General features: G+C 48.5%; 1 protein-coding gene across 1 annotated transcript in view; it reads right to left on the reverse strand.

The window, feature by feature from the left end:
* LDLRAD3 (low density lipoprotein receptor class A domain containing 3) overlaps positions 1 to 27,140 on the reverse strand; it is a 220,428-nt gene extending 193,288 nt beyond the window's left edge. The window contains exon 1 of the mRNA XM_059405644.1: positions 27,055 to 27,140. Within this exon, the coding sequence (XP_059261627.1) occupies positions 27,055 to 27,100 (46 nt within the window). The 5' untranslated portion in view covers positions 27,101 to 27,140. The remainder of the gene's footprint in view (positions 1 to 27,054) is intronic.
* Between the last annotated feature and the right edge of the window lie 54 nt (positions 27,141 to 27,194).

Consider the following 27,194-nt stretch of genomic DNA (forward strand, 5'->3'; position numbering starts at 1 on the left):
GCCGCTGTCCATTTTCCCTAACCCCCACCTCCCCGACCTGAAGGCTCCTCACCAGGTCTCTCCCTACCTGGACTCCCCAGGGAACCTCTCATTCTTTCAAAGCGGCCTGGGAGGATCGGGCACATTTCCCATAACATACTAACCCGGCAAAGCCATCTACTCCTGTACCCTTCCTTGTCCTAAAACAGGTGTTGAGAAGTAAAACTCGAATATTTGGTCTGTTTCCCTTCATAATTAACCCCTGCACACACCCCCTCTTGTATGTGTTTTCCTCCTGTAATTACTAAGAGGGCTCCCGGTTTGATCCCAGCACACTGCTGAGTCTCTCTGGCAGCAGAATGTGGCTGGGGGACTACATTTTGGCGACATTTGTAGACAGAAGTCCTCTATGTGACTTACAGGAAGGATCCTGAAGAAGGAGGAGCTCATTCTGCTCAGGCTCTTCCTCCTTCCTCCAGCCCGGAACTTGAGTAACATGCATGGTGCCCAAGCAGGCACTCTGGGTCATGGAGCAGTTAGCAGAGGAGTGAGTAAGAAAGGGAGCATGGATCCCTGGTGACTTGGAGCCGTCTAGCCACCCTGGATCACCTCCCTCCAGACAGCTCTGAAAGTTGCTCAGTGGGCTAAGCACACGCCTGAGCAATGCAGTTTCTATGCTAATAAATCAAGTTATTGAATCTGACTTGAGTTTCAATAGACTGAGAGCTCCCAAACAAAACACATTTACAAATATATTCTAAGCACACCTATTTCTAAGACTCCAAGAAAAATAAGAAGCCAAAGCGATCCAGCTAAACAGGCATGCACCTGCATACACACACACACACACACACGCACACACACGCACACACCACTGAAGTCACTGTCCACCCTGCCACACAAGAGAATTCAACTCAAACAGACTCTTCCAGGAAAAGAAGTCCCATTTATTCCAACATCATCTCAGATATTTCTTAGAGTCTTTCTCAGCCCCACTGCACTGTGTGTTATTGAACTCTATCCCCAAGTGTCTACTGCAATGCCTGGCAACATGGTAAATTTGACAATGAATGAAATAAAATTCCTCCACTGGCCCAGGAGAGGGTTAAAGAGCATACACAAGACAAACCAACATCTTCCTTCCTGGTGGCGTCTGTCAGTGTTTCCAGGACGCCATCCCTCTTTCCAGTACATAAGCCCCCTATAGAGGCTCCCCGGGTCAGCTCACATCACTGGTTGTGAGGGAAAAACTTTCCAGCCCCACTACCTGTCGGTCCTGGCTCATCTCCACCAACCTTCCTCTTCCTCGTAGGACACGGACTCTCCACATTTATGGAAGAGCTGGATCCACAGAATTAATCCCTCTAACAATCCTTTTCTTGATTGTGAAGGCCCTAAAGATCTAACCATATACATACCCAAGTTCAACATCTATCGTGATCTGATTCACTGGCAACAACTTTAAAGAACTACCTGACAGGTTTATTGCCAACAGCAGCTCATTCAACCCTGACGGTCCCCAACTCTGGGACCAGCCTGTTTCTACTTCAGGGTCTGGGCCCAGTTCCCCAGCCAGCACCCTATCCTCCTAGGGAAATGAAACCCTCCAATGCCTCCTACCCAATAGCGAAATGGGCCCTTCTACGAACTAACGGATTCTCCAACTCTGCCTAAGGCATATATTCTAAACAGCCATCCTCCTGAACTTGGCCACTCAATTCCTTACTCACTTGTTCTGAGAAGAAGTTTTTACCGCCATCAGCATGTCTTAACAACACTATAATTCTTTTTTGGTCTCACATCCTTCCACTTTTTTTTATTTAATTTTTTATTAACATATAATGTATTATTAGCCCCAGGCATACAGGTCTGTGAATCACCAGGTTTACACACTTCACAGCACTCACCATAGCACATACCCTCCCCAATCCATAACCCCACCCCCCTCTCCCAAACCCCCTCCCCCCAGCAACCCTCAGTTTGTTTTGTGAGATTAAGAGTCTCTTATGGTTTGTCTCCCTCCTGATCCTACCTTGTTTCATTTATTCTTTTCCTACCCTCCAAAACCCCCATGTTGCTTCTCAACTTCCTCATATCAGGGAGATCATATGATAATTGTCTTTCTCTGACTGACTTATTTTGCTAATAAGCATAATACCCTCTAGTACATCCTTCCACTTTTTAAAAAATCCCTTAGTACCCCTTCTCCTTCCAGGCCAACTCTCTGCCCCGGCGCATGGGGAGGTTCTATTCCCATCCCTCCGTCAAGAATAACGGCATCCGCCTATCCTATTGTCCAGCCCGCACAACTCAGTGCCCAAGACACACCACGGGCCCACCAGTTAATATGCTGTTTGTGGTAGCCGCAACCCACCATCTTTTATTTTATTTTCCTTCATTTTACTGTATTTTTTAGAGGGAGAGAGCATGGTGGGAAGGGGAGCAGAAAGAGAGGGAGAGAGAGAATCTTAAGCAGGCTCCATGCGCAGCGTGGAGCCCAACGGAGGGCTCTAAATCATGACCCCAAGATAATGACCTGAGTCAAAATCAAGAGTCAGACTGAGCCACCCAGGCGCCCCCATCATCTTTTAATTACTGTTTGTTTAAACCCTCTACTCCCAGCAGATCAATCAGTCCATAACAACCCTTGGGAAAGTACATGGGTTATGGGGATGGTAGGGGGAGGGTGGTCACAAACTCTAGGTAATGAAACTGATTTAAGGAAGTGTGAAGAGAGCACAGCTGCCAGAATTCCCATCCTTCTCTGAGAGGCCTTTCCTGTACGTTCGAGTTTTCCAGGGAAGAGGACCAGTACCAATCCACCCACATCTCTAGCCTCCCCCACATAGTCTCTCCTATTGCTGCATTCTACTGGGATGCCACTTTCAAGTGGCCACATCACACTCGATTTCATCTAGAGGCAGTGGTGCAGCTAAAAGGTAATATTCAACAATATGAACATAATCTCTAATAAAACACAGAACTCCAGCTCAAATGCATGGAATTGAAGCTGCGAACTTTCTTCACGGCCAAGGTTCATTCAGTCTGGAGACACGGGGTGTGGGCCTGAAGGCAGCAGGCGGCCCTTGTATCCAGTTCAGCCAGAGAATGAAGCCAGCTGGCAAAGGTCTCAGAGAAACAAAGTCTGCAACTGGCCAGAGTTGGTTAGGATGATGGCAGGGAGTGGAGAGACGGGCACCTCCTCTCCATCTTTAGGCAGCCTTCTCTTCTTCTACCACGTCTCCAAAGCTGGTGGGGTCTCAGAAATGGATTCAAATGTACAGAGAAATTTAAAGTATCATAAAGGTGGAGTGCCAGACACACTCACGAAGGCCGCTGCAGAGCAGTCTCCCCCTCCTCCAGGGGTCAAGCCTTTGTGTGATCCTCTTCCCTTAAATGTGGACAGGACCCATGATTTGCTTCTGATCAAAAGAGTAAGGCAAAGACAACAGGAGGTACATGATTATGTTGCAGAAGACTGACTGCAAGGCTCCTCTTTCCTTTGTTCTCTTGATGAAACAAAAGGCTATGCTAGGACATGGCCAGGAACCGAGACCAGCCACCAGCCAACATCCAGCAAGAAAAATGAGGCCTCCATCCAGCTGCCTGCGAGGCAACAAATGCTAACAACCACACGAGTTTGGAAATGGATCCTTCCCCAGCCGAGGCTCAGATGAGCCCGCAGCTCCAGCCGACCCCTTGCCTGGAGACCCCTTGCCGACCCCTTGCAGAGAGCCCCACTATGCCACACCCGGTCCCCTGACCCACAGAAAATACGAAATAAAAAGCGTGTGGTACTTTGAAACACCAAGTTTGGGGTAAAATTGTTACACAGCAATAGAAAGCTAATGCAGGCCAAGTCCGGGGACAGGAAGGGATTGTTTAATGAATGAATGGAGCACACAGCCACCTGGCAAAAACGTAAAGTGGAATCCCTGATTTACCCATGACACCAAAATAAATCCAGACGGGTGAAAGACTGAAGTGTGAAAAATGAATCCGAAGAAGAAAACACGAGTTTTTTTAATATGTCATTCTGGGCAAGGAAGGCTTCCATGGCACATGAAAATCTAGAAGAATTTCTTCATCTAGAAAGGATGAGTCCATCTAAAGTGAGAAAATCTATCTGCCACTGGTATCACAAAGGGGTTAACTTCCTTAACAATAGCGCCCACAAATCATAAGAAATCAAAGTAGCTCCTACACATTAGCAAGAAAAGATCCTTTCAAAAAGATACTCACGCAGGCGTGCCCGGGTGGCGCCATGAGTTAAGCATCCGATTCGTGATTTCGGCTCACTCAGGTCATGGTCTCAGGGTCGGGGGATGGAGCCCCACTTTAGGCTCCGTGCTGGGTGTGGAGCCTGCTGAAAATTGACTCTCTTGCTCTGCTCCTCCCTCCCAGCTCTCTTGCACTCTCTCCCCCAGCAAAAAAGAAAAGATGCTCACTCATTCTAAGACAAATAAAATAAGGCACCAACTGTGATAAAATGTCGCTGACACGGTGCGTTGGAAAGCAGTGGGGAGATGAGCACCCTCATTTATGGCTGGGGACAGGGGGCTGGAACACTGGAGGACCATGAGGCATAACCAACAAAGTATCAAATGCACTTAGCTCTTCAATTCAACAATTCCGCTTCTCTAGATATTTAAAACAACCTATGTACAAGGCTATTTCTTAGAACACTGTTTGTCCCAGCAAAGACGTAAGTCATCCTAGCAAGCAACACCAGATAGGATAAATAATTTATGATACAGCCGCACAACAGAATGCCATGAATACCATAAACCATAAAAATAAATGAGGCGGCTCTTTCTGTTCTGACAGAAAGATCTCGGAGATAAATTCAGTAAATAAACAACAACAACAACAAGCAGAAAACAGGTGCTTCCAGTGGGGGAGACTAGAGGTGGCCGGGGATGAGATAAGATGGAGACTACTCGCTGTGTGTTCTTGGTACCTTAGGAATATCATACCATCTGGTTGTGCTCCTTTTCCAGAACAATAAAACTCAAATCAAAAAAATATATGCAACTGGTAGAAAAGCATGTATGATACAACGATCTTACCCTGATGCTATATATACAGAATATGACACACGTGGGCCGTGACATAAAGATGCTGTAAATGTTACAACTGTGTACTGTGTGTTCCATATTCTCTACTACATTTATATACTCTGTATTGTACAGCTACCTCTGGAAGAACACAAGGGGATCCGAGGACAGTTTCCTGTGGGCTGGCGAGCTGGCAGAACTGGTAACTAGTAAAGTGTGTAACGAGGCAGCAGGGATGACAGAGGGAACTACGTTTTCACTGTGTGTTCTTCCGTTTTTGTACCATTGTACGTATCACCAATTTAAAAACACACCATTAAAAAACAAGTTTAAGCCACTGTGCTTCCTCTGGACCTCTTTCTTCCCTTAAGACATCGTGATGGATCCCCCCACACCACCATGCTCAACACTCCTCAACACTCCCTGTCTTTGTGCCCCGCTGAAGACCCGCAGGTGTCCTAAAATGTGGGCATCAGAAGGTGCGGACTTGGCAGGATCATCATGCCATTCCCCCCATGTGTCCGTCTCCACACAGAAGCTGAGTGACCTGGGGCAGGACGCTCAACACTTCTGAGCCTTAGTTTGTGCATCTCCAAAATGGGGTTAATACCCTTCCGGGTAATGCCTCCTGTACTGTTTTCTAAGGCTCCTTCACCAGTTGTCCTAAACTGTGTGGCTTCAAACAACGGAGAGCTCTTCTCTCACAGCTCTGGAGACTAGAAGTTCAAAATTGAGGTGTTGGCACGACTGTGCTCTCTCTGAAGGCTGTAGGCAAGAATGCTTCTTTGCCTCTCCCCTCGTGTCTGGTGGTTGCTGGAAATCCTCGGCGTTCCTTCTTCTGTATCTGCACCACTCCAACTTCCACCTCCGTCTTTATGCGGCCATCGTTCTCCTCAGCGTGTGCCTGGGTGTCCCCTCCTCATAAGGACGCCAGTCCTTGGAATCAGGACCCACCCTAATCCAGTATGACCTCATCTTAACTCACTGCATTTGCAAAGACCCCATTGCCAAATAAGGTCACGATCAAAACTGGACTTCTATTTTGTGGACACAGTTCAACCCACCTGGAAGACCATGGGAAGAGGGCAGTGATAATGTTGTAACGCCCTGAGAACACTGCAGGCAGGCCATGTGGCAAATGTTTGGCGAGCGGGATCTCATCACTATCAGACACGGGGGACTAGTCTTCTCCCACGCAGCAGGCTCCTTCTCCAAAGATCAGGCCTGGCTTCTCCACTCCTCATAAAAGCAAAAACCGCAAGCAAGAAACCAAAAGCTAACAAGCCGGCGTCCTTACGGCTGATGTGTTGTTAAGACTTTTAAAACAAACAAACCAGGGCTGGGTCCCAAGTCTCTCAGGTAAATATTTTATCAGTGGGTCTGTCTGAGAAAACCCCACACAGGCATGAGGGCCCCACACGCCTCCTCCTGGGAGGGACTGGTTTGCCAGGAAGGAGCCCCCTGGGCTGCTCTAAAAGCAGAAAAGGCTTTCCTCAAGGTGTGTACCTCTGGTTCTAACATCTGGATGCCTTCCCGCCACCACCGAGCAACAACTTCCAGAAACAAAGGCCTGGAAGCACTCAGGCTGTAGGGGAGATAAAGCCCCAGGCTAAGGCTGAATCCTAGGCAGCATACGCTGGGCCTTCCCAGGAGAGCCAGGCTAGATGGTAAGGCCAGCGAAGAGAGGCAGAAATCCTGGGCAAAGCTCCCCTCTCCATCCTCCACCCTTGGTGGAAACCAAAACAGCCATTGGGAGGATCAAAGCTGTTGCCCACCCGGTGAGACTAACTTTGAGCTCATTAAGTCATAAGCTCCCTGCAGGGTGGATTTTCTCCATGGATAATGCTGGGAAATCGGGAAGTAAGTGGCCTGGGACAACCTGGGCCCTATTAACCAGGAGGCAGACAGTGCTTCCATTAAAAAAGAGGAAAATGTAAAAAAAAAAAAAAAAAAAAGAGGAAAATGTCTGACATTCTGAAGCTGTCCTTGGACAGCTGTTTAAAGATTCCATTAGAGTTTCTGGGAGGCCCTCTGCGAGGGCTCATGCTAATGTGGGAGAGAGAGAGAGAGACCCCACTGAAGGGAGGTGAGAAAAGTCTGGGCTGAGAGGGCTGGGGCCAGGGTTCGAATCCTGCCTGCTCAGGGCTCTCCCTCCCTCTCCCTGAGCTGCGGTTTCAGGAGAGGTAGAAACGAAAGCCCTGGACCCCCGAGCTGCCACCTTCACACAAGGCACCCAGATCTCAGGACCCTGACCTGCATACAAAATGGGGCAGCTGAGCCAGGCCCGGTGCACACACTGGACACATTAAGGAAAGGACTGTTCCTCACAAAACGGAAATCTGTGATCTGTGTCATCCCATCTGGCAGGTGTCGAATGGTCCCGCCCGTGAGGAGCGACACCAACAGAAACAGTCCCCGAATCCCAAGCCCACCAACCACGCCAGTCCCCAAGGGAATCAGAAAGGCTGGTGTCACGAAGGTTACTCCAAATAAATTAAATGAGTTGCTGAAGCTGTTCCCAAAGGCATGCCAGCGCCATCCTGGAGTCGGGGACCCAGGTGCAGAAACAAAAAAAGGCGTCAGGCTCCATGCAGGCCCCAACTCTGCGGCGACCCGACCGTGAGCCGACTCAGGGACACCAGACACCTGGGCCTTCAGGGTCCCCACCTGGCAAACAGGGGTCAGCAGTGCCTCTGCCCCCAGGGCTTCTTATAAAGATTAAGCGAGAGATCTCTCCTAATGCCTTTCTGCCAGGTGCTAAATAAACAGGTCGGTCTCTCTCTGGCTCTCTTCCCTGCTCCCATGGTCACGAGATCTCTCCCCAGTTCCTAAGGACAGGGTCAGGGCTCCCTGCCCAAGAATATCCTTCTCGAAATCCTAAATACCCACAGGCCTGAGCACTGGGCCCCTGCATCCTCCCACTGGCCCCACCCCCCAGCTCTGCAATTCCTTCCTTGTCCCCTGAAGTCACGCCTGGAGACAAAATAGCTTCTGCCAGTGGGTCCCAGATATGTGTGTGGGAACACCCGGGTCCCCTGCAAGGTGTTCACTGGTCAGGGACATTCAGGAGCCCTTGCTGGGACCTCTCCCTGTAAGTAAACTGTGCCATATCAAAGACCATCTTTTTTCTGAGGATGAGAATTTCCTACATTTTTGCAGCAAAGCGTGATTTCTTGTATAAAACAGTGATATAATAAAGGGTGGGTTTTTTTTTTTACATTGTTCTCATTTGATCAAATAAAGTAGATAACTCAATATCAGGAATCCACCCTTTCAGGGTTCATTTTTATTATTTTACGAGTCCAGAAATTCAAGTCTGGGACTCGCTTGACGCCTGGCGGCCTGCACTTCCTCCCCAGCTCAACTTCTTGACACTCACTTATACACCCAGCATCTGCCTCACCACTCCAGGGGAACTGTTGCCCCGAAGGTTACCACATCCAGGCCCCTTCCTGGTAGCCCGCCTGACAGCCAGGCCAGACCTTCCTGCACTCGGGCACACAGGAGACAGCGTACTGGTCAACCCCAGTCTGCCTACACAGCTTCCGTCTAGGCAAGACCTCCCAACGCCCACCACACAAGCCCAGGCTCTCTCTGGCACATGCAGTCCTCATCACCACCCACCCGCCCAAGCACGGGGCCGCCAGCTGGGAAAGCCCAGAGCCCGCAGCCTGGAAATACCAACAACTGGGAACATGGTTAGGTGTACTCGCAGTCGAGTATGCCCTCTTTCTAGCTTTGGCTCCCATTCCTCCTTGACACTCCAGCCAAGCTGTCATCTTTGGGGTTCCCCAATTATGCTGCATACCCTCCCACCTCTGGGACTCTGCCCGTGCCAGCCTGGCATTCCAGCCTATCTCCCACTCCATCCTCCAAGCCCCTGTCAAGACCTCCTTGCTGATGCTTGCTTATCCATCACAGCCGGGGTATGTGCGGACCTCCTCGGGATTCCACAGTCTCGGCTCCGTGCCACTCTTGGGACAACCAACCCCTTACTAGACCATCCATCTGCACACTCTCCCTCTCCTGCTGCCCTCCTGACTTCAAGTAGGGAAACTGGGTATTCAGCAGGACTTGCCAAAGGGTCTTAAAGTAAGTGAATGATAAATAATTGTTCTAAAAAGCCCCAGTGATGTAGATTCTGTTTTAAAACAGAAAAGCTGATACAGGAGGAAGACTCCTGTGGCCTTTGGGAAATGTCCTCCTAGGACCAAAGCTAGCACTGTTTATATGCGTACACATACCCACACACACATATACACCGGGCTGTGTGTACACACACACACACACACACACATACACCATCCATCCTCACATCCCAGGCAATGCCTGTGGACGGTATCTAAAATTCAAACCCAGTGGAATTTAAACCCATTGTCCTCGGGACCCAGCCCTCCCTGCCCCCACAATTCTGAGGACTCTGCTCTCCCATCAACTTTGACAACAGTGAACTTTCTGACTTCCGGGTTGTTCTGCTTGTCTTCTTTGGGTTTAATCTTTACCACATTATTTTCGTACCTTCATCTGAGTCACCTTCTCCAAGAGGCAGTGTTATTTATTTATTTTACAAAGCCAGCCTGTCACCTCTGCTCTGTTCCCTCTCCCCTCCTCCCTGCTCACATTTTTAAATCCACTAAATGGCCTTTTTATGGTATACTGTGTGCGAAGATCTCAAGTCCACGGAGATGTCCATTTCTACCCACTCTGCTCTCACCCTCCAATTCTCAAAGAAATGAAAATTCCTTAAATAGAAAAGGGAACAGTCAGGGGTTCCTCTAAATAGTCCCTCTCAATGTACTTCGAGAAAGGGCATTTCTCTTTCAAAATCTTTGAGGCCCTTCAGTTCACCTTAGGAACTCATTTAAAAGGAGGCGCTCCAGAGAACCCAGGAAACTTAATGACCCTCCCCGAAGCAAGCTGTTCACTCCCTTGAAGTCAGCACGGAACCAACATATGGGAAATTACCATCAGTCCCTATGCCCACGTACACACACCCCCTCAACACAAAACTTACCACGGAATCAAGTGCTCTGTGGCAGCACCACAGACCGGGGTGAGCCATGTGAATCCAGAATCAAACCTAGCACCGACCCTCCAATATACCCCAGGTCGTGCAGGAGACCACCCCTGAGAACCAGTACACCAGCCCAAGGACAAACTCCAAGTACTTGGGTATTTTCAGAGCCACCGACAGAAAGCAAGCCATTTCAATCTACTTCACAAAGACCAAGGAGGCAGGGAAGAAACATCTCAGGAAAAGGGGGAAAAGGGAAGGATACATTTTTTTTAAGGCCAGGTGAAAATGAGTCAGAAAAACCTCACTTCAAGTTCATGAAATTTTAGGACTGATAAACGTCCGATGGACCAAGAGTCCTCATCTCTTGTTCTAAGACCACCAAAAGGAGCACCATAGTCTCTGGTTAAAAATATGCTCATGGACCTCAGAATAAAACTCAGAAGCCTTAACGGAACCTGCTGTACTGTACATACGACGTGATGCGCATATGTAGGTAGAAGCTCATATATTCATTCAACAAACGTTCACTGAGCACCCACTTCTGTGCCAGCCCGGGGCGGCAGGCACTGGGGATTCTGACATGAATGAGACACACTCAGCCCTCAAACCCAGCCTCAGAGCTTGAACTGTAAGCACGTGGGAAGTGCTGATGAAGTCCCGGGCATTGGGCTATGAGGTACCTCTCGCAGGGACGGCGCTGTCCATTCTCCCAAGAAGGCTCTGAGGGTGGCAGGGGTTCGAGCACATACTGCGGCACAGAGAGGCTCTGCAGCAGCCCAAGGTCAACAGCCAGTATCGGAACCCAGACCACTGGATTCAAGAGCCTGCCTTCTGGGTCATCACACCCCCAAACCTCCATCAGCAGGGGACACCAGAAGGAGCCCTCTCAGTTCTGTGGGCTCAGCAGCCGTCCCAGAGTCAAGCACAGGCCTGCCTTCTAGTTGTCATGCCAGAGAAACACCCCAACACTCAGAATCCATGTCAAAAGGAAACATTCTACTCTCCGGCAAAGCTGGACCTTCTCAGCCAGCCCTAAAAGCTGGAGTTCTGGACCCAGAAATTCCGGCTACACCAACAGGGAACCAGCTTTGCAGAAGGCCCTCAGGCTTCTCTATCGACATCCAAATGGAGTTAGAGTGTAAAATCCCTTGCCCCCAGCCCCCACCCCCTGCCCCTGGACTCAGGCCAGGCTACTGTCTGCCACACTCCCCTGGCTAGTCATCAGAGAAAAGGACATTAAAACCACAGCACGTTACCACTTGGTGCCCTTGGAAAACTAAGAACCCTAAATGCTAAATACTGGAAGAAATGTGCGAAAACAGATGCTCTCATAAACCACTAACAGGGGTAGAGGAAGGTAGGACCATTTCAAAGGGGGAGCTGGCAAGATCTTGTCAGGTTCCAAAGGCACAAACCCTTTGATCCAGCAGCTCTGCCTTGAGAAAATTGTGAAGTCCTGCCCTGGTGCACGAGATTGCCCCAGCAGTGGGGCCAGGGGCGGTAAAAACCTGAAGGTCTTGTTAAGAGATGAATAAACAAAGTAGGGTATATTCCTACAGTGCAACACCTTACAGCAGTTAAAAACATGCAGCTGGACTGGGGCGTCTGGCTGACTCAGTGGGGAGAGCGTGTGACTCTTGATCTCAGGGTCATGAGTTTCAGCCCCAGGTTGGGTGCAGAGTCTACTTAAAAAAATATACCCATCCGTGACCACATAGAAGGACCCCCGACATTGTAAGAATACCAAAAAAAAAAGTAAGTTGAAAAACACACACAGTGGTGTAGCATTATAGCCCTGCACATAGACACACATAAATATGGTAAGAGATTAAAACAGAAACAGAGGGGATCCTGGGTGGCTCAGTGGGTAACGCCTCTGCCTTCCGCTCAGGTCATGATCTCAGGGTCCTAGGATCGAGCCCCACATCGGGCTCTCTGCTCGGCAGGGAGCCTGTTTCCCCCTCTCTCTGCCTGCCCCTCTACTTGTGATCTCTGTCTCTGTCAAATAAATAAATAAAATATTGGGAAAAAAAAAAAAAAAACAACCCACGTACAAAAAGGCTATACCTCAACGTGAGGACAGCAGTGACCTCTGCAAAAGACAAAGTCATGAGATGAGGCAAAGTCTTTGATCAGATCTGTATCTGCTTTTCTATTTAAAAAACAACAACAAAAAAAACAAACAAAAAAAACAAAAACCTGAATTAAAACAACAAATGTTAAAAATCTGAAAGATCGATGTGATAGGTACATCGGTATCTGTTACACTATTCTTAGGTTTTTTGTTTTTCATGATCTTTGAAAGATTCCAGAATGTAAAGTAAGCAAGTTATTTTAAAACACCCAGGTTACTCAGTCATCTAGGTTTAAGACCCACTCAAATGTAGGGGATGAGCACGAATAAATTGGAACGCCGTGCACGGAGTCCAACAAAATGCAAAGCAGAGGTCAATGCAAGGCCAGGGAAGCCGTTAGGAAGTGAGATTATGAAATATTACTCAACCTTTAACAAAGAAGGAAATCCTGCCACTTGTGACAACACAGATGGACCGTGAGGGGACTATGGTAAGTGAAATAAGTCAGACAAAGAAAAATACTGTATGGCGTCTGCCTTATATGAGGAATTAAAAAAAAAAAAAAGAAAGAAAGCCAAACTCATAGAAATAGACAATAGATTGGTGGTTGCCAAAGGCTAGGAGTGGGGGTGGCAAAATGGGGGGCAAGTGTCAAAAGGTACAAACTTCCAGTTACAACAGTGACAGCTAACAACGCCGTACTGTATGTCTGAAAGGTGCTCAGAGGGTAGGTCTCAAAACTTCTCATCTCCAGGGACGCCTGGGTGGCTCAGCTAGTTAAGCAGCTGCCTCCAGCTCAGGTCATGACCCACATCGGGCTCCTTGCTCAGCCGGGAGCCTGCTTCTCCCTCTGCCTACCACTCTGTCTGCTTGTGCTCACTCTCGCTCCTCTCTCTCTCTCTCTGACAAATAAATAAAATCTTTAAGAAAAAAAAAAAAAAAAAACTTCTCATCTCCAGAAAAGAGAATCTGTAACTCCAGGAGGTGATGGGTACTAAGGGAACATACTGTAGTAATTGTTTTGCCATAGATCCACATATCCAGTTTTTAAAAAGTCAACTTAATTCTGTGGTTGGGGGTCAAATAGGGGAGGACCGCTTTCTAGACACGGAGAGTCACTGGCAGGGTCCTGAGGGTGAAGAGGAAACTTTCTTTGAGAAAGTGTGCAAACACAGACACGGTCTAAGTCAATACTCGGACCAGACAGTAAACAAGGGCATACACTCCACACACAATGGCTGCATTTAGCTGTGGGGGAAGGAGTGAGCCACAAAACACCATCCCGTCAAGCTGGCCAGAATCACTTGTAAAAATCCAACAGGAGACAGGGATCGCCTGGGCACCAACACCATCTCCAAGAAAGTCAGAGCAAGGATTATTTGTTTCAGCTGACCCCACTGGCAAGGTGAAGGGAGTATCCCCCCCTGGAAGGACCAGGGGACCTAGGGACAACCTCTGCAGAGCTCTCTCGCGCCGTGCCCGCTAGGGTCCACAAGCCAGACGAAGAAGAGCAGACTTCCAAATGAATCAAGAGGAGTTTTGTTGTTTCTACGATTCACTGTTTACTATGGAATGGTTTCAGCCTTACCCACCCCACCCCCACCATCAGTAACACTACTCTACCAGTTTGAATGGGGAAGGGTGCACAGTGGTTTCCTCTGCCCCCAACTCTTGTAAATCACAGCTGTGAAATGTACGAGGAGTGAATTCCTGGGAAGCAGCGGACTGAAGTGTTCGGTAGACTAGAAGGTCCAATGCCAGGCAACAGGCTGGTTGGCAACACCAATGCCCAGGTCAGGTCCCCAGGGACCTGAAAGAATCTACAGGGGAAGGCAGATTCCAGTGTCTCATCGCTGAAAACAAGGCTGCCACACACATCGCTGTAGCTTAATTTTTTTGTTTGTTTTCAAGCTCGGATTTATTTATTTGAGAGAGTGAGAGAGAGCGAGAATGAGAGGGGAGAAGGTCAGAGGGAGAAGCAGACCCTCCATGGAGCTGGGAGCCCAACGCGGGACTTGATCCTGATACTCAGGGATCATAACCGGAGCTGAAGGCAGTCGCTCAACCAACTGAGCCATCCAGGCGTCCCTGCAGCTTAATGTGTATATGCATCTCCAAACTATTTAATTAGGATAAAGTCCGAAAAGGGGAATCGTGGAGTCAATGGGGGGAATGGTGTTTCTTGACTTTTCCTGAATGCTAACACCATCCACTTACAATGACATAGATGTGACCAGTATCTTACCTATGACAAGAAGCTTTTGAACACATGATTCTCAAGGCATCACAACCACTACATAAAATTGGATGGGGCAGGTTAGATAGTTTTATGGACAACATCAAAGAATATACCCATTCTGTGCCATCAGACCATTTGTTGCCCCCGATGAGTTTAACAAGGGAGAATGCTTATGCTATATTCACAAGTGAAAAGAGCAGGATATGAAAATACATAGCCGGTGTTAACAGAAAAGAAGAAAAGAAACCCGTGTTAACAGTCTTTGGTTTAGAGCACCATAACTTGTGTTTTTCTCTCAATTCCTCTCCAAATTTTTATAATAAACCTGAATAACTACTGAAGTAAACAACAAAGCAAAATGCTTTATGTGCAGTATCTCATTTAAACTATGTCCACACGGCAAGGACCATTACTATTCCTATTTACAGGTGAAGACATGGTGGGTCGATACAAGTTGAAGAAACCTGGCCAAGGTCAAGGTGGTGAGTGGGAAGTGAACCCAGGCTGACTCCCCTGAAAGCCCATGACCCCAGCATCACATCAGCCCCTTCCCAAACTTCAGTATGTGCATCAATCACCTGAGGGTCTTGTTTTTCTTTTCTTTAAGGGCAGAGGGGGGAGGGGGTCACGGAGAGAATCTTAAGCAGGCGCCATGCCCAGTGCAGAACCTAATGCAGAGCTTGATGTTATAACCCCGAAATGACCACCTGAGCTGAAATCAAGAGTCCAACGCTAACCGACTGAGCCGCCCAGGTGCCCCTCATCTGAAGGTCCTGCTAAAGTACAGATTCAGATGATGCTGCCGTTGCTGGCCTGTAGACCACCCTTAGAGGAGCAAAGCTCTACGTGATAATCCTTACACTGTGAACTCAAAGGAGGAAATACACTCTCTTCAACCAGGAAAATGTCTGCTCATACTTTAAAAGCTATCAATGCTTATTAATCTATAAAAGCTACAAACACTTTCCTTCTCAATAACTCTCTCAAAGCCTTCTTCTCCATCCCTATGGCAGGCCCAAAACTATCCTTGGAAATTCTCCTGCATAGACACCGACCCTGGGCAGCCACTGCTGTCAGACCCGCTCAGCCCAACGGGAAGCTTAATCAACTTTCTCATCTCATTAGCAGGGAGGATTTTCTTTCCCCAAAGCTTCCGTTAGAAAACATGTCCACGAGCCCAGGGAGCAGGTGTGCGGAGGAAAGGCTACTGGGAGTGTCCAGAGGAACATGAGAGCCACCCCCATTCCAATCCCTGCTACAGACACCAGCACATTTTCGGTCTGCATTTCCCTCTTCTCATGGACGTTTTCTTGGAAACATTAAAACTATGTATTCTTTAAGTATTTTAACCTTCCAAAATTTGGCAAGCACTAGCTAATTTTATACTTGAAGAACCTTCCACAATTATGAATTAAAGCACCCTTTAATTATGTTCCTAATTCTTCATGTCTTTTTATATGGGATTATCAGATATTCATTGTTTAATGAACCTTGAGCTATGTGCAGTAACCCTGTTTATCTATCTTAATGCTTAATGCTATGAAATTACTTATCTAATGCCATAAAAGTAGCCCCTGCATTATGGATTTTATTTCCCTAACTTTTCATCCTATTTACATCTTGGGTTCTACTACGTCTCCTACAATGAAGAGATGGGTGATTTTTTTTCCCAATAAGACTTTGTGACAGTTTGTTTTACACTAACTCTTATAATTGATATATTTCGGGCGCCTGGGTGGCTCAGTGGGTTAAGCCTCTGCCCTTGGCTCAGGTCATGGTCTCAGGGTCCTGGGATCAAGTCCTGCATGGGGCTCTCTGCTCAGCGGGGAACCTCCTCCCCCCTCCCCGCCTGCTGCTCTGCCTGCTTGTGATTTCTCTCTCTCTCTCCATCAAATAAATAAATAAAATCTTTTAAAAAAATAATTGATGTATTTCTATCACTCTCCATTTTTCTCTAAGATCATATTTATTAATGCACTTCCTTTCTGGAATCATTTACGTGGCTTCGGTATTTCCTATGAAACTGGACCTGAAGATAACCTTAAGTGTCTTACTAGTTAATACTGTTATCACTGATATTTTACAATACACAACTGTTTTCACCTTCTCCTCTTGGAACTACTGCTGTTCACTAAGCGCACCATGCAAACTCCCTTCAAATGGAATGAAGACACACAGCAGTTTCTACCAACCTGCCTGAAACCCTTTTACACACCACATACTAGCCTCACAATGTGTGCCTAATTTATTCCGATTTTAAAATGCTGATCTCCCGCTTTCCTCTCTGAGACCTCTTCCTCTTTGCCTTTTTTAAGTCATGGCTACCTATGGTAGAGATCTTTGCAGGTCTCTGAAAATGAGTGAGACCTTTCCAAAATCTGGAGGAGAGAGGACGTACCACCACCGTAGGATACCACATGCCTGACAAGGGAAAGAGAAGCCTCATTCTTCCTTCACTGGCTTCTCTTCTTCAAAATCACAGTCTCATGTCCTCCGTGTCACCTCCATTCCTTCTAGGAAACCTACGGGATATCCTACTGTGTGACTGACACTATGCCAAGCCCTGGCTCAGGGACCCGACCAGACTAAGGCAGCCGTCAAGGAACCTTGACCCCATCCTGCCCTGTGGAACTTTAATCCCCAAAATTAGGAAGAGCTCTTTTTTCTCTTGAGGATTGTGGCTGAGTCACATTTTATGAGTACCTTCAAAAGATGCTGAAACTCTCCCCTTGGTGCTGGGCAGTATTCCTTTTTCCAAATCTATACATTCTGACGTCTGGATATCTCCGACTCCTTGGTACGTTTATAATTCAAACACTGGGCATTGCTACGTTTTCGACATCCGTGATTTTTTCTTGTATTGTTCTTAACCACCTCCCTGGGCACCATAAATGACTTTGGGGCATGCTAAATCCCCACCTCACTGCATCACTGTGGCCCATCCTAGGTCCCATCAGGATGCACAGTTTCTCTATAACACTTCCAAGGGTGGTTCTGTCTTTCACTGATACAGAATGTTCCTGACACAGGCCATGACTTCAACCTTGTCTCTTCTACAGTAGGTAGCCCCAGCTCTCCAGGCCTGCTTCCCCAGGCCCCGCCAGCGAGCCGGGCTCACGTGCTACGACCATACTTGTCAGTCAAGCTCATGCTTATGTTTTCACGAAATCTGTTTCCGAAACCCTTTCTGCAGTTCTGTTCTGGTTTCTCTCAGCATCGACACTTTTTTCCAGCATTGGGATTTTTTTCTGAGGAGACCCCCTTCGCTGCTCGTCACCCTTCCATCATCCTCCAAACCCCCCATTTTATTTTATAATAATAAACAAGTAGAGCGCCTGAGTGGCTCAGTCATTAAGCGTCTGCCTTCGGCTCAGGTCATGACCCCAGGGTCCTGGGGTCAAGCCCCATATTGGTCTCCCTGCTTAGCGGGAAGCCTGCTTCTTCTCCCTCTCTGTCTGCTTATGTTCCCTTTCCAGCTGTGTCTCCCTCTGTTAAATAATTAAATAAAATCTTTTAAAAAAGCTTTTTTTTTTTTTTTAACTTATATTTAGAACTTTCCAAACCAATTGAGAGGCTTTTTTTTTTTTTTTCCCCAACTGACCACAGAGCTACAAGTGTGACGAGGACTCCTTTTTCAGCCTCGTCCAATTAGTTTAATGACTCCCGGAGAACACTGCTCTGATTCAAGGCTGGGGCTGAAGGAAAAGTTCCAGGGCCGCCATCACAGAGGACACACTTCTGATATCCTCGAAGCGAACCTCCCTGGGCCTTTTAATAACGAGCAGGGATTTTTAATGCACCAAAATTAAAACACCCTTTATGCTTTCATTTCTCTACGCCAACAGACACACAAGTGTCCCACGTGGAACACTGGCTCCTTGGGTTTGCAAGTCTCCTCAATCAAGTTATTCATAAAGTCGATGTCCCTCCAGCACCCAGTTCCCAAAGGCCTGTTCAGAGTAAGCGAAATGGCTGCCCTCCCTCTCCGTGGCCTCCCTCCAGGCCAGGGACAACCTCGTCTTCACACTGCGCTATTTGTCTGTCAAAAACCACAGCTGGATCTGAGCACCAGCCAATTCATCCAATTAACAGTCTCCTGATACCACAAGGACTCATGAAAAGGAGAGGACATGGGAGAGAGTTAGCAATCCTGAGGCTCGCTCTGCTCTGCGGAAAGCTGACAGGCCTGTGGCATTATCTTCTCACAAGGCATGACCCCACTGCCCACAGGAGCCCCTTGGTTTGAGGCAACGAGATGGGGCGAATTATTTTTTCTTTTCCTTCAGGTGCAGTACATTAACATTTCACTTTCCACAATAAATAATACCAACGACAAGTTCAGAAAAAGTTCTCCCATATGTGAACCACACAAGCTTTAAGCTCAGGGTCAGAAAAAATAAGAAAAAACACTTCAGTTTTTCTTTTTATAGGAGGCATTATAACCAGCACTTTCTTTTTGCCTGAAAAACCCATTTCTGGACTTTATAAACAGTGGGCCTTTCTCTCTGGCACCGAGCGGTATTTGAGGGAAGTACTGACCAAAAAAGAAATTGCTTCAGGTTGGCATTCCTACAGAGTATTTCCATCAACAGGGGAGAAAAAAGTCTCCATCAGTATTACATTCAAAGGCAAGCCTCCCGGTGTTGAGATAATTTGCTTGTCATTATTGCTCCTTTTAATAAAACAAGCCTCCACAAAGGCTGATTTAAATACCTAAAATGACACGTTCTCCATAGGGAGGAGTGGCAGAACATCAGTTTAAATCTGCCAAAGACAAGCCACTTGAATAAAATCAACTCAGGACCACTTAACTCCGACGGCTCTCTAACATCATTCTATCCAACATGATAAGCACAAGATCGTTACTGACATCCCGACCCCGGGACGAACGGAGCTGTCTAGCACAAGCTAGGGAGTACACGTGCTTCTTCTGGCATACGTGAACTTGAGTTGAGCGTCTACTCAACGCCAAAGCAGTAAAGCCCATGGTGAACAGCACAGGTTCAAGTTGTAGGGTCTTATGTGCCAATTCTGAAACCACCTCTTGCTGGCTGTGGGCTCGGGAAACTTCCTTAGCCTTCTAGTTTCATCTATACAATGTCAGGGCATAGCACCTACGCGAATAAACTGCTTGAAAATGAAATAAGGTTCATGTGCCAAGGAAGCATTACATGAATTATGGTATATACAATTACCCAAAGATTTTTTTGTTTCCTTTTTTTTAAAAGATTTTATTTATTAATATTTGACAGAGAGAGACACAGTGAGAGAGGGAACACAAGCTGAGGAAGTGGGAGAGGGAGAAGCAGGCTTCCCTCAGAGCAGGGAGCCTGATGCGGAACTCAATCCCAAGGACCCTGGGATCGTGACCTGAGCTGAAGACAGACGCTTAACAGCTGAGCCACCCAGGTGCCCCCCAGAAGATGTTTTCAAAGATGCTTTTGAAAGATGGATAGATACATAAGAACTGAAATATGATCAGGAAGATGCATTCCTTTGGTACTGGAACACGTTTGAAATCAGGATGTGCCTAATTTATCTTTGATACTGAAACACTCCTGGAATCAAGATGCACTCAACAGCCAGCAGCACCTGGTGATGGCACAGGGCAGACAGGCGCTGTGATTCATCAGTCCTGGTGGTACCTGGGAAACTTGGTCACTTGCTGACTCCCATCCAGTTCTGTGCATGGACACTACAGCAGGGGCGGGGTCCACCTGCTATTCAAAACGTCTCTCAACAGATTACCTAACATTCTGCATTGAAATGAGAAATCATCATGTACACCAAAAGGCAAGGAAACAGTGTAAATTCGGTGATAGGGAAGCAAGTATCTGTCATTGGAAAAATGAGTGCCATTCCATAATTTTTTGCAAAGCAAGAGCCAAGAACTTAAGAGAGAGGGGCACCTGGGTGGCTCCGTTGGTTGAGCATCCACCTCTTGATTTCAGCTCAGGTTGGGATCTCAGGTCATGAGATCCAGCTCCATATCCTGCTCTGTGCTCAGCAGGGAGCCTGCTTGAGATTCCCTCCTTCTCCCTCTGCCCCTCCCATTTGTACAGGTGCACACATGCTCTCTTTCTTGCACATACACTCTCTCTCTCTCTCTCAAATAAACAAATCTTTAAAAAATAAATAAATAAAGCACATAACAGAGGAAAACACAAGAGCTGAAGCCACACTTGCAAAGAAGAAATGGCAAATGCTGGGGAATAACCCAACTGTCCCAACAGGAGTGGGGGAGGGGGCAGATGTAACCAATTCACCAGCTAAAGCAGAAGTAACAAAATAGGTGTTGAAGTATTTAGATGAAAAAGACATAAAATGAAAGGACAAGTCAAAGGCTACAAATACAGACATGTACGAGCTCATTAAACTCTGTGTGCGTGTGTGTGTGTGTGTGTGTGTGTGTGTGTGTGTGTATCAATCCCTATTAGGGCTAAAATGATATACACCAGTTAACAGTAATTTAGGAAAGGAGAGAGAAATGCAAATGAAAGACGAAATGTTGTATTGTAATGATCCTATTTTGTTTGAATTTTTATAATGAGCAGGTATCTGATGTTATTATTTGTGTAATATTTTCAATTCAAGAAGATTACAAGAAAATAATGTTGGTGCAGTCTCAGCACCCTGTCACAGACAGAGTAAACCTTCAACGAGCGGCAATCCTTGCTATACACCTAGATACCACAAAAGACAAAAGAAAGAGCACATCTCTGCAGAAAGATAAAGAAGGGGCTTGCTCACAAGCCACAGAAGACGCGTCTTCTTCAAATCCCAGAAGCCAAGAGCTACAAGAGTCTAAGAACACCCACATGTGTGTCCAATATTCCAACTGGAAAGCTAAAAAGGCACATCCGAGACATGTTGAAGAAGGACCCCTCCATTAACTCTCCCCAAAGGCGCTAGCCCCTGCTCCCAGGCTCTGTAACGTCCCCGCAGCTCTGTTCCCATCACGGTCAGGGATGCATCAGTACACCCCACATTCAGGAATGCCTTCGAGATACTGCTTGCGGAGAAGTGCCTTCTAGGGTAAGGAAAGAAGGTAAACAATTTCGTGTCCCTCATCGGGTCATCTAGTGCTTCAAGGGCATAGAACACATGGGACACAGCTTCACGCCCTTGGAGCACGGCGCAGTGCCTAGACAGGCCCAAGCTGGTAAACTGTGCTGTGGAGGAGACCAAGTAAGCGCCCAGAAGAATTTTCTAGTTGATCCAAAGACAAAAGGGAAGGCGCACCTGGCGATGTTGGGAAGCTAGAGCTCCTCCTCGCTAGAAGGGCTCTCGGAAGAGGGTGGGATTGGTGACACAGGTGCCTGACCCGAGGTCACGCGTACTTGTCCCCTTCCAGCCCAGTGTCCCTCATCGTGGTGCCTCCTTTCTTTCTGAACAAAAGACAGCAGACAATGCCCACTGCTGGTCTGAAGAGAGGAGGAAGGAAAACACTCGAGGGAGGCTGGATGCTGAACAAAGAGAAATGACAGCTGGAAGGCGAAGTGTCTTAAAGGAATCCGAGTGTTCTAAAGCGACACGGAGCCTAACTCTAAAAATACTTCAGAGAACAAAGTCCAAGATGAAAATTTTTCCCCCAAACCGACTTGCCCCTGGTGCCGATGATTTTCCCCGCCACCTGCAGAACCGACTCCAGTTGTAAAGCCCTTTGATGGGAAGGCAGAAGGAATGCCGGGGAGGGTAAGGGGCACAGAGAGGAACAATACCTGCTCTGTAGACGGAGGAAGGGGGACTTCCAGGGTTAAGATTTCAACACAGCTCCCGAGGCAGACTTCCAGGGAGGGCGAGCCTCCCAGTTCCTCAGGGAACCAGGTGGCTTCGGGTGTCAGCGAGCTGTCACCTTCCTCGGTGAGTCTCTCCCAAGAGAACCGAATCTACACTCTAAAATTCCAGAAGTTTTCACTGTGATACAGGGGGAAGTGAAAGGAAAAGGGGGTAGTGCTGGGCATGTCTAATCACGACGGTACTTTCCCATTGAATCTGTGGGGCACTGGATAACAGAAAGCAGAAACCAGATGACTAAAAGACCCCCTTGGAAGGGGGAGGCCACCTGACCCACTGCATCTAGGAGGCATTTCTAGGATGAGCAGTCACAATGCCCAAGATGCACGGTGAGGGGGCTTGCTCACACTGGACCGGGGGTTCTCCACCAGGGGTGACTCTGCCCCCACAGGGCATCTGGTAACATCTGAGGATACATTTGGTCATCCCAACTGCAGGAGGCGAGGAGGAGGAGGAAGCTGCTACTGGCATCTAGAACCAGTGATGCTACTAAATATTTTAGAATATTCTAGAATACTCTAGAATGGCAGGGCAAAATGCAGCGCAGAGGCTGGGAAACCCAGCACTAGACCAACCCCAACCCCACAACCATGTACAGAAACTCTAACAACCTGGCCTGAAATAAACATCTGCCATCCCTCTGACCAAGCAATCACCCTGTCACAGAAGTCCACTTATTCCGCTAAGCAATATTCAACATCAAGCAAATGATGGGAAAAGCAAATGTCCCATCGTCAAAGTACCTGGCTGCTCTTCCACCAAACATTTTTAAGGGCACTCCTCAGCATCCAAAAGAGTAGATTCTTCTACAACCATTACGAAGAAAGAAAGGCTCCTTTACACACACACACACACACACACACACACACACACACGAGCGACTGTCTTAAAAATCTCCTTGGCAATCAGGTAGAGATCCTGGCAACAGCAAACAAACAAAAAAAAAAACACAGTTCAGATGGCCCAAGCATTTCCAAAATATTCTAAAGAGAGAGAGAAAGAGGAAAAGAGAACCAACAAAACTCCACAACCAAAAATCACTCCCAGGGGATCTAAAAAACAAAATTTGTCCCCAGGGATTCTCTCATCACTAAGAATCATTCCATCGGTCTATGGCATATGGTATCTTTCATTCCCTTAACTGTAAAATAAAACAAATATCTAAGAAAAGGGGAAGGGGCGCCTGGGTGGCTCCATTGGTTAGGTGTCCAATGCTTGATCTCAGCTCAGGTCTTGATCTCAGCTCAGGTCTCGATCTCAGGGTTGTGAGTGTGAGCCCCAAGTTTGGCTCCACACTGGACGTGGAGCCTACTAAGAAAGAAAGAAAGAAAGAAAGAGGGGAATATATCCATAGAGATCTCAATAAATGAAAGCAACCCCCCAGGTGACTACAATTTGGGGCAAGATATCCAACCGTGGCCCGTGGTATCTTCCCGCCAAGCATATGAATCCAGGAGAAAGACCCACACTATTTTGAAAAGTTCCATCTTTCCCCAAGAACTGAGATTTGTTTCATGTTATTTCCCATGAACACCAACTGCTTAAGTTCACTGCAGTGACCACAAAGTGAACAGATTGAGGAGGGAGGGGTGTTAATGGAAACAATCTCATTGACTGCTAAATTCACAAAAGCAAGTGGGAGGAAAGGCTCGGACACTTCCTGCAGGATTCCTGCAAACAAGAAGCCAGAGTCAGTATCTGAGCTTCAGGCCTTAACTCTGGCATCCTGGGTCTGCAGGATCTCTCGAGAGCCATAAAATGACTTCCTGCCACATAGTATCATTGGAAAAACTCAACGAGACCATGCCTTTAAAGTGGCAGGCAAAGCATCTCACACATACATGTGCCGTAAATATTGGGTCCCTTTTGCTCCTTGAGTCCATGCAGAGGCAAGGCTGTAGAGATCAACTCTTTGACAGGAGATTATCTGACTACCAACTGTCCTAATGTTCCATGATGGTGAGATACAAGCCCACTTTCAAGTTACCCTGGGGACTTTGGTTTAAAAAAAAAAAAAAGGTGTCTACGTCAGTCTTGGAGGCCCGGAACTGACCACCCCGCCCGGCTCCTCTCCGACTCCTACCAAGGTCAGAGGCCTAAGTGGGCTGTCAGATCAAAACACCTCACAGGCCAGGAGGGAGCCTTTGTCCTATGAAGATGAAAAGCAACAAGGTGTGTTTATTTGTACTTGGGTGCACAGCGCCTGGTCTCCTCTTCCCGGGCTGGCCTGCCAGGCTCCTCAGCTAGTTAAAAAAAAAAAAAAACAAACCCAACCGCTCAAGCCATTGAGTAGATCTTTCCAAGAGAAAAGGTCAGTACTCACACTCCTGGGAGTACACATGGGGGAAAACCAAGCGTGTTCACTGACAGAAAGAGAAGGTCAGGGAGTGGAAGCAAAGGTCAGGCCGGGAGGAGGTGAGGCTGATCGCCTGTGGGGCATGGCCTCCGTCAGACACGTCTCACCATCTGTGCACTTAAACCCAGCAAGTACGCTGCGTGAAGAAAACCTAGACATTGGATGGGCCAAGTCTTTCTCACAGGATACATTAAAAATAACAACAGCTAAAAATCGATCCTTCACTTCCCTGACATAAATGAAGGAAGAGAAAGAAAACCATGGCGGTGTCGGAGAAGGTTCCTGAATAATAAAGGCCTCCAAATTGCTCTTGAGATGTCTGTGGCCTCCCAGCCCTGCAAAGACCCAGTAGGGCTCAACTCGGACCCCAGTTTTCTCCACACACTCTCGAAGTGGAGACAGCAGTCCGATGTACCGGCTTTTATAATCTCTCTTGTCGGTTCAACTTCCCAGAAGAAGATGAAGAAGCTGAATGTGGAATAGAAGGGTCGAGTCTCTGGTACCACTAGGGGCCCCAAATTGAACCACACAGGCTTCTCTCTGGGCTGGGAGGCCAGGAGCACCCAGTGGCATCAAGAAAAATGACCAGACCTGTTTCTGATAACACTGTGGGTCAATGCGGAATTCACGCCAAAAGGATGATGCTTCATGTAACGTGAAAAACGTACACTCCCCTAACCTGCCTAGAAGTTTCTAAACCAGCAACCGTAAAGGCGATCCAAAATCCCACAGATGCAATGACCACAGAGGATGGAAAACCACCACCAGGGACAGTCGGGCAGTTTCATGACCCCTACTCTCTCCCTCCCCACTCTCCCTGTTTATTGTAGCCCTACTGAAGGACAAAATTAACTTTACAGCTATTTTTACAGACACAGAGACTCCACCAAAGCAAACCAGTACCAACTGGGAAATGCAAAAAATAAGTTTCCACTGAGCCACAGGCAACTCTGGGACACTACAAGAGCCAGCTTCCAGACTGTCCTACTGGGGTGTCATCATGGGACCTTTCACGGCTCTGTACATGTAGAGCATGAATTCGGGCAGGTCTTCCTATCTGAGATGCCCAGAAAGCTGCCTGTTCTAACCGCCCCCTCATAACCATTCACATCTACCTGTAGCTGCCAATGCCCCCTTGGACACCCTTCCCAGTGTGGCCTGATTGTTCAGGAGAAGCAGGGCCCTCTCCCCCAGACCTGGCTGAAAACCCACAGCAGCCACCACCACTCCACCGTCACTGGAAGGCACAGCAAACCTACATCAAAATGGGGTCTCTAGGAGCAGGGATGATGTCATAGGTCGGAGAGGTGAGAAAGGCTGCCCAGTAGATTCTGAGCATGGCTAAGACCAGGGATTTCAAGGAAGGTGGGCGAATTCTCTTTCCAAATGTACATGGGGTGGGGGGCTCAGAATGAATTAAGCCTCAACTTCCCAATCAAACACAGCACCACCAACACCTCCACACCAAACAGCTACAAGGATTTGGGGAAAGCAGGCATAAATTAGATAGGTGAATAGCACAAGCTTTGCTGAAGAAAGTTCCTCGGGCCCTGTCACCCACTTTCTGGGCATCAGCTGCCCAGAAATAAACGTCAGGGGGCGGGCTGAGCTGAGGAGGGCAGCTGACAGCTGTGGCCAACGGGCCGGAGGCAGAGGAGGATGGGCTCCTGGGCTGGAATTCAGAGCGTGCCCACATCAGCAGAAAAGTTCCATGGGACAGCACGCTGCCAGGAAGGCAAAGAGGCTTGCTGCCTCCCAGGACCTCAGGATGCACCACCACGGTGATGCCAGGTTCCAAGGGCTGTCAGATGAAGCCCGGGTGCACTCCCACGGGCACCTCGCCAGGCAGGGCGCCCGCCGAGGGACCAGTCAGGGTGGTCAGATGACAAATAAACGTCCTGCTCCCAGGATCAATGGGAAAGATTAAAAATTCCCAGGTCCAGCCCTGCTCCATCTTTCTTTCCCCGAGCCAAACACAGTCCCGGGAGGGAGTGGAAAGAAGCGGGGATGCTACCCGCCCGACGTCCAAGGAGGAAGCTGAGGCACAAGGGTGCACTCGAGAGATGCGGGAGGGGCTTGGGGAGGCTCGCAGAGAGCCAAGCCCCGGGAGTCTGGGGAGAGGGGATCAAGAAAGAGTTTCCTCCCCCAGCCCCCGGCCCCTCCTCCTTCCCCAACACACACAACACACTCACGCACGCACGCACACACACACACACACACTCTGGAGCTACGCCCAATCGGGGCAGCAGCCGGGCTCCCGGGAGCCGGGCTGCACACAAAGCCCCGCCCGCGCACACAGCACTCGGCACCAGCCGGCCCGCACGCCCACACAATAGGACGGCGCGCACCTCGCCGCGGCCCCTCGTCCGGGTCCCGGCCAGCCCGGCGCCGGGGGCCGCCCTCCGTGCAAGCCCGCAGGGGAGACGCAGCCCCGGCGCGGGAAGGGCGAGCGATGGCCGCCCAGCCGCCGCGCCCCCGCCCCGCGCCCCGCGCCCAGCGCCCCGCAGGAAGTTCGCCGACGCCCTCCGACTCACCCGCGGCGCTGCTCAGCAGCAGGCACAGCGGCCCCAGCAGCCACATGGCGCGGCCGCCGCTCCCGCTGCCCGGCGCCGTCGCTGCCCCCGCGGCCGCGGCGCTGACCCCGCCCCTCGCCGCGCCGGCCCCGCCCCCCCCC

The sequence above is a fragment of the Mustela nigripes genome, chromosome 1 (assembly GCF_022355385.1).
Source record: "Mustela nigripes isolate SB6536 chromosome 1, MUSNIG.SB6536, whole genome shotgun sequence".
NCBI lineage: Eukaryota > Metazoa > Chordata > Mammalia > Carnivora > Mustelidae > Mustela > Mustela nigripes.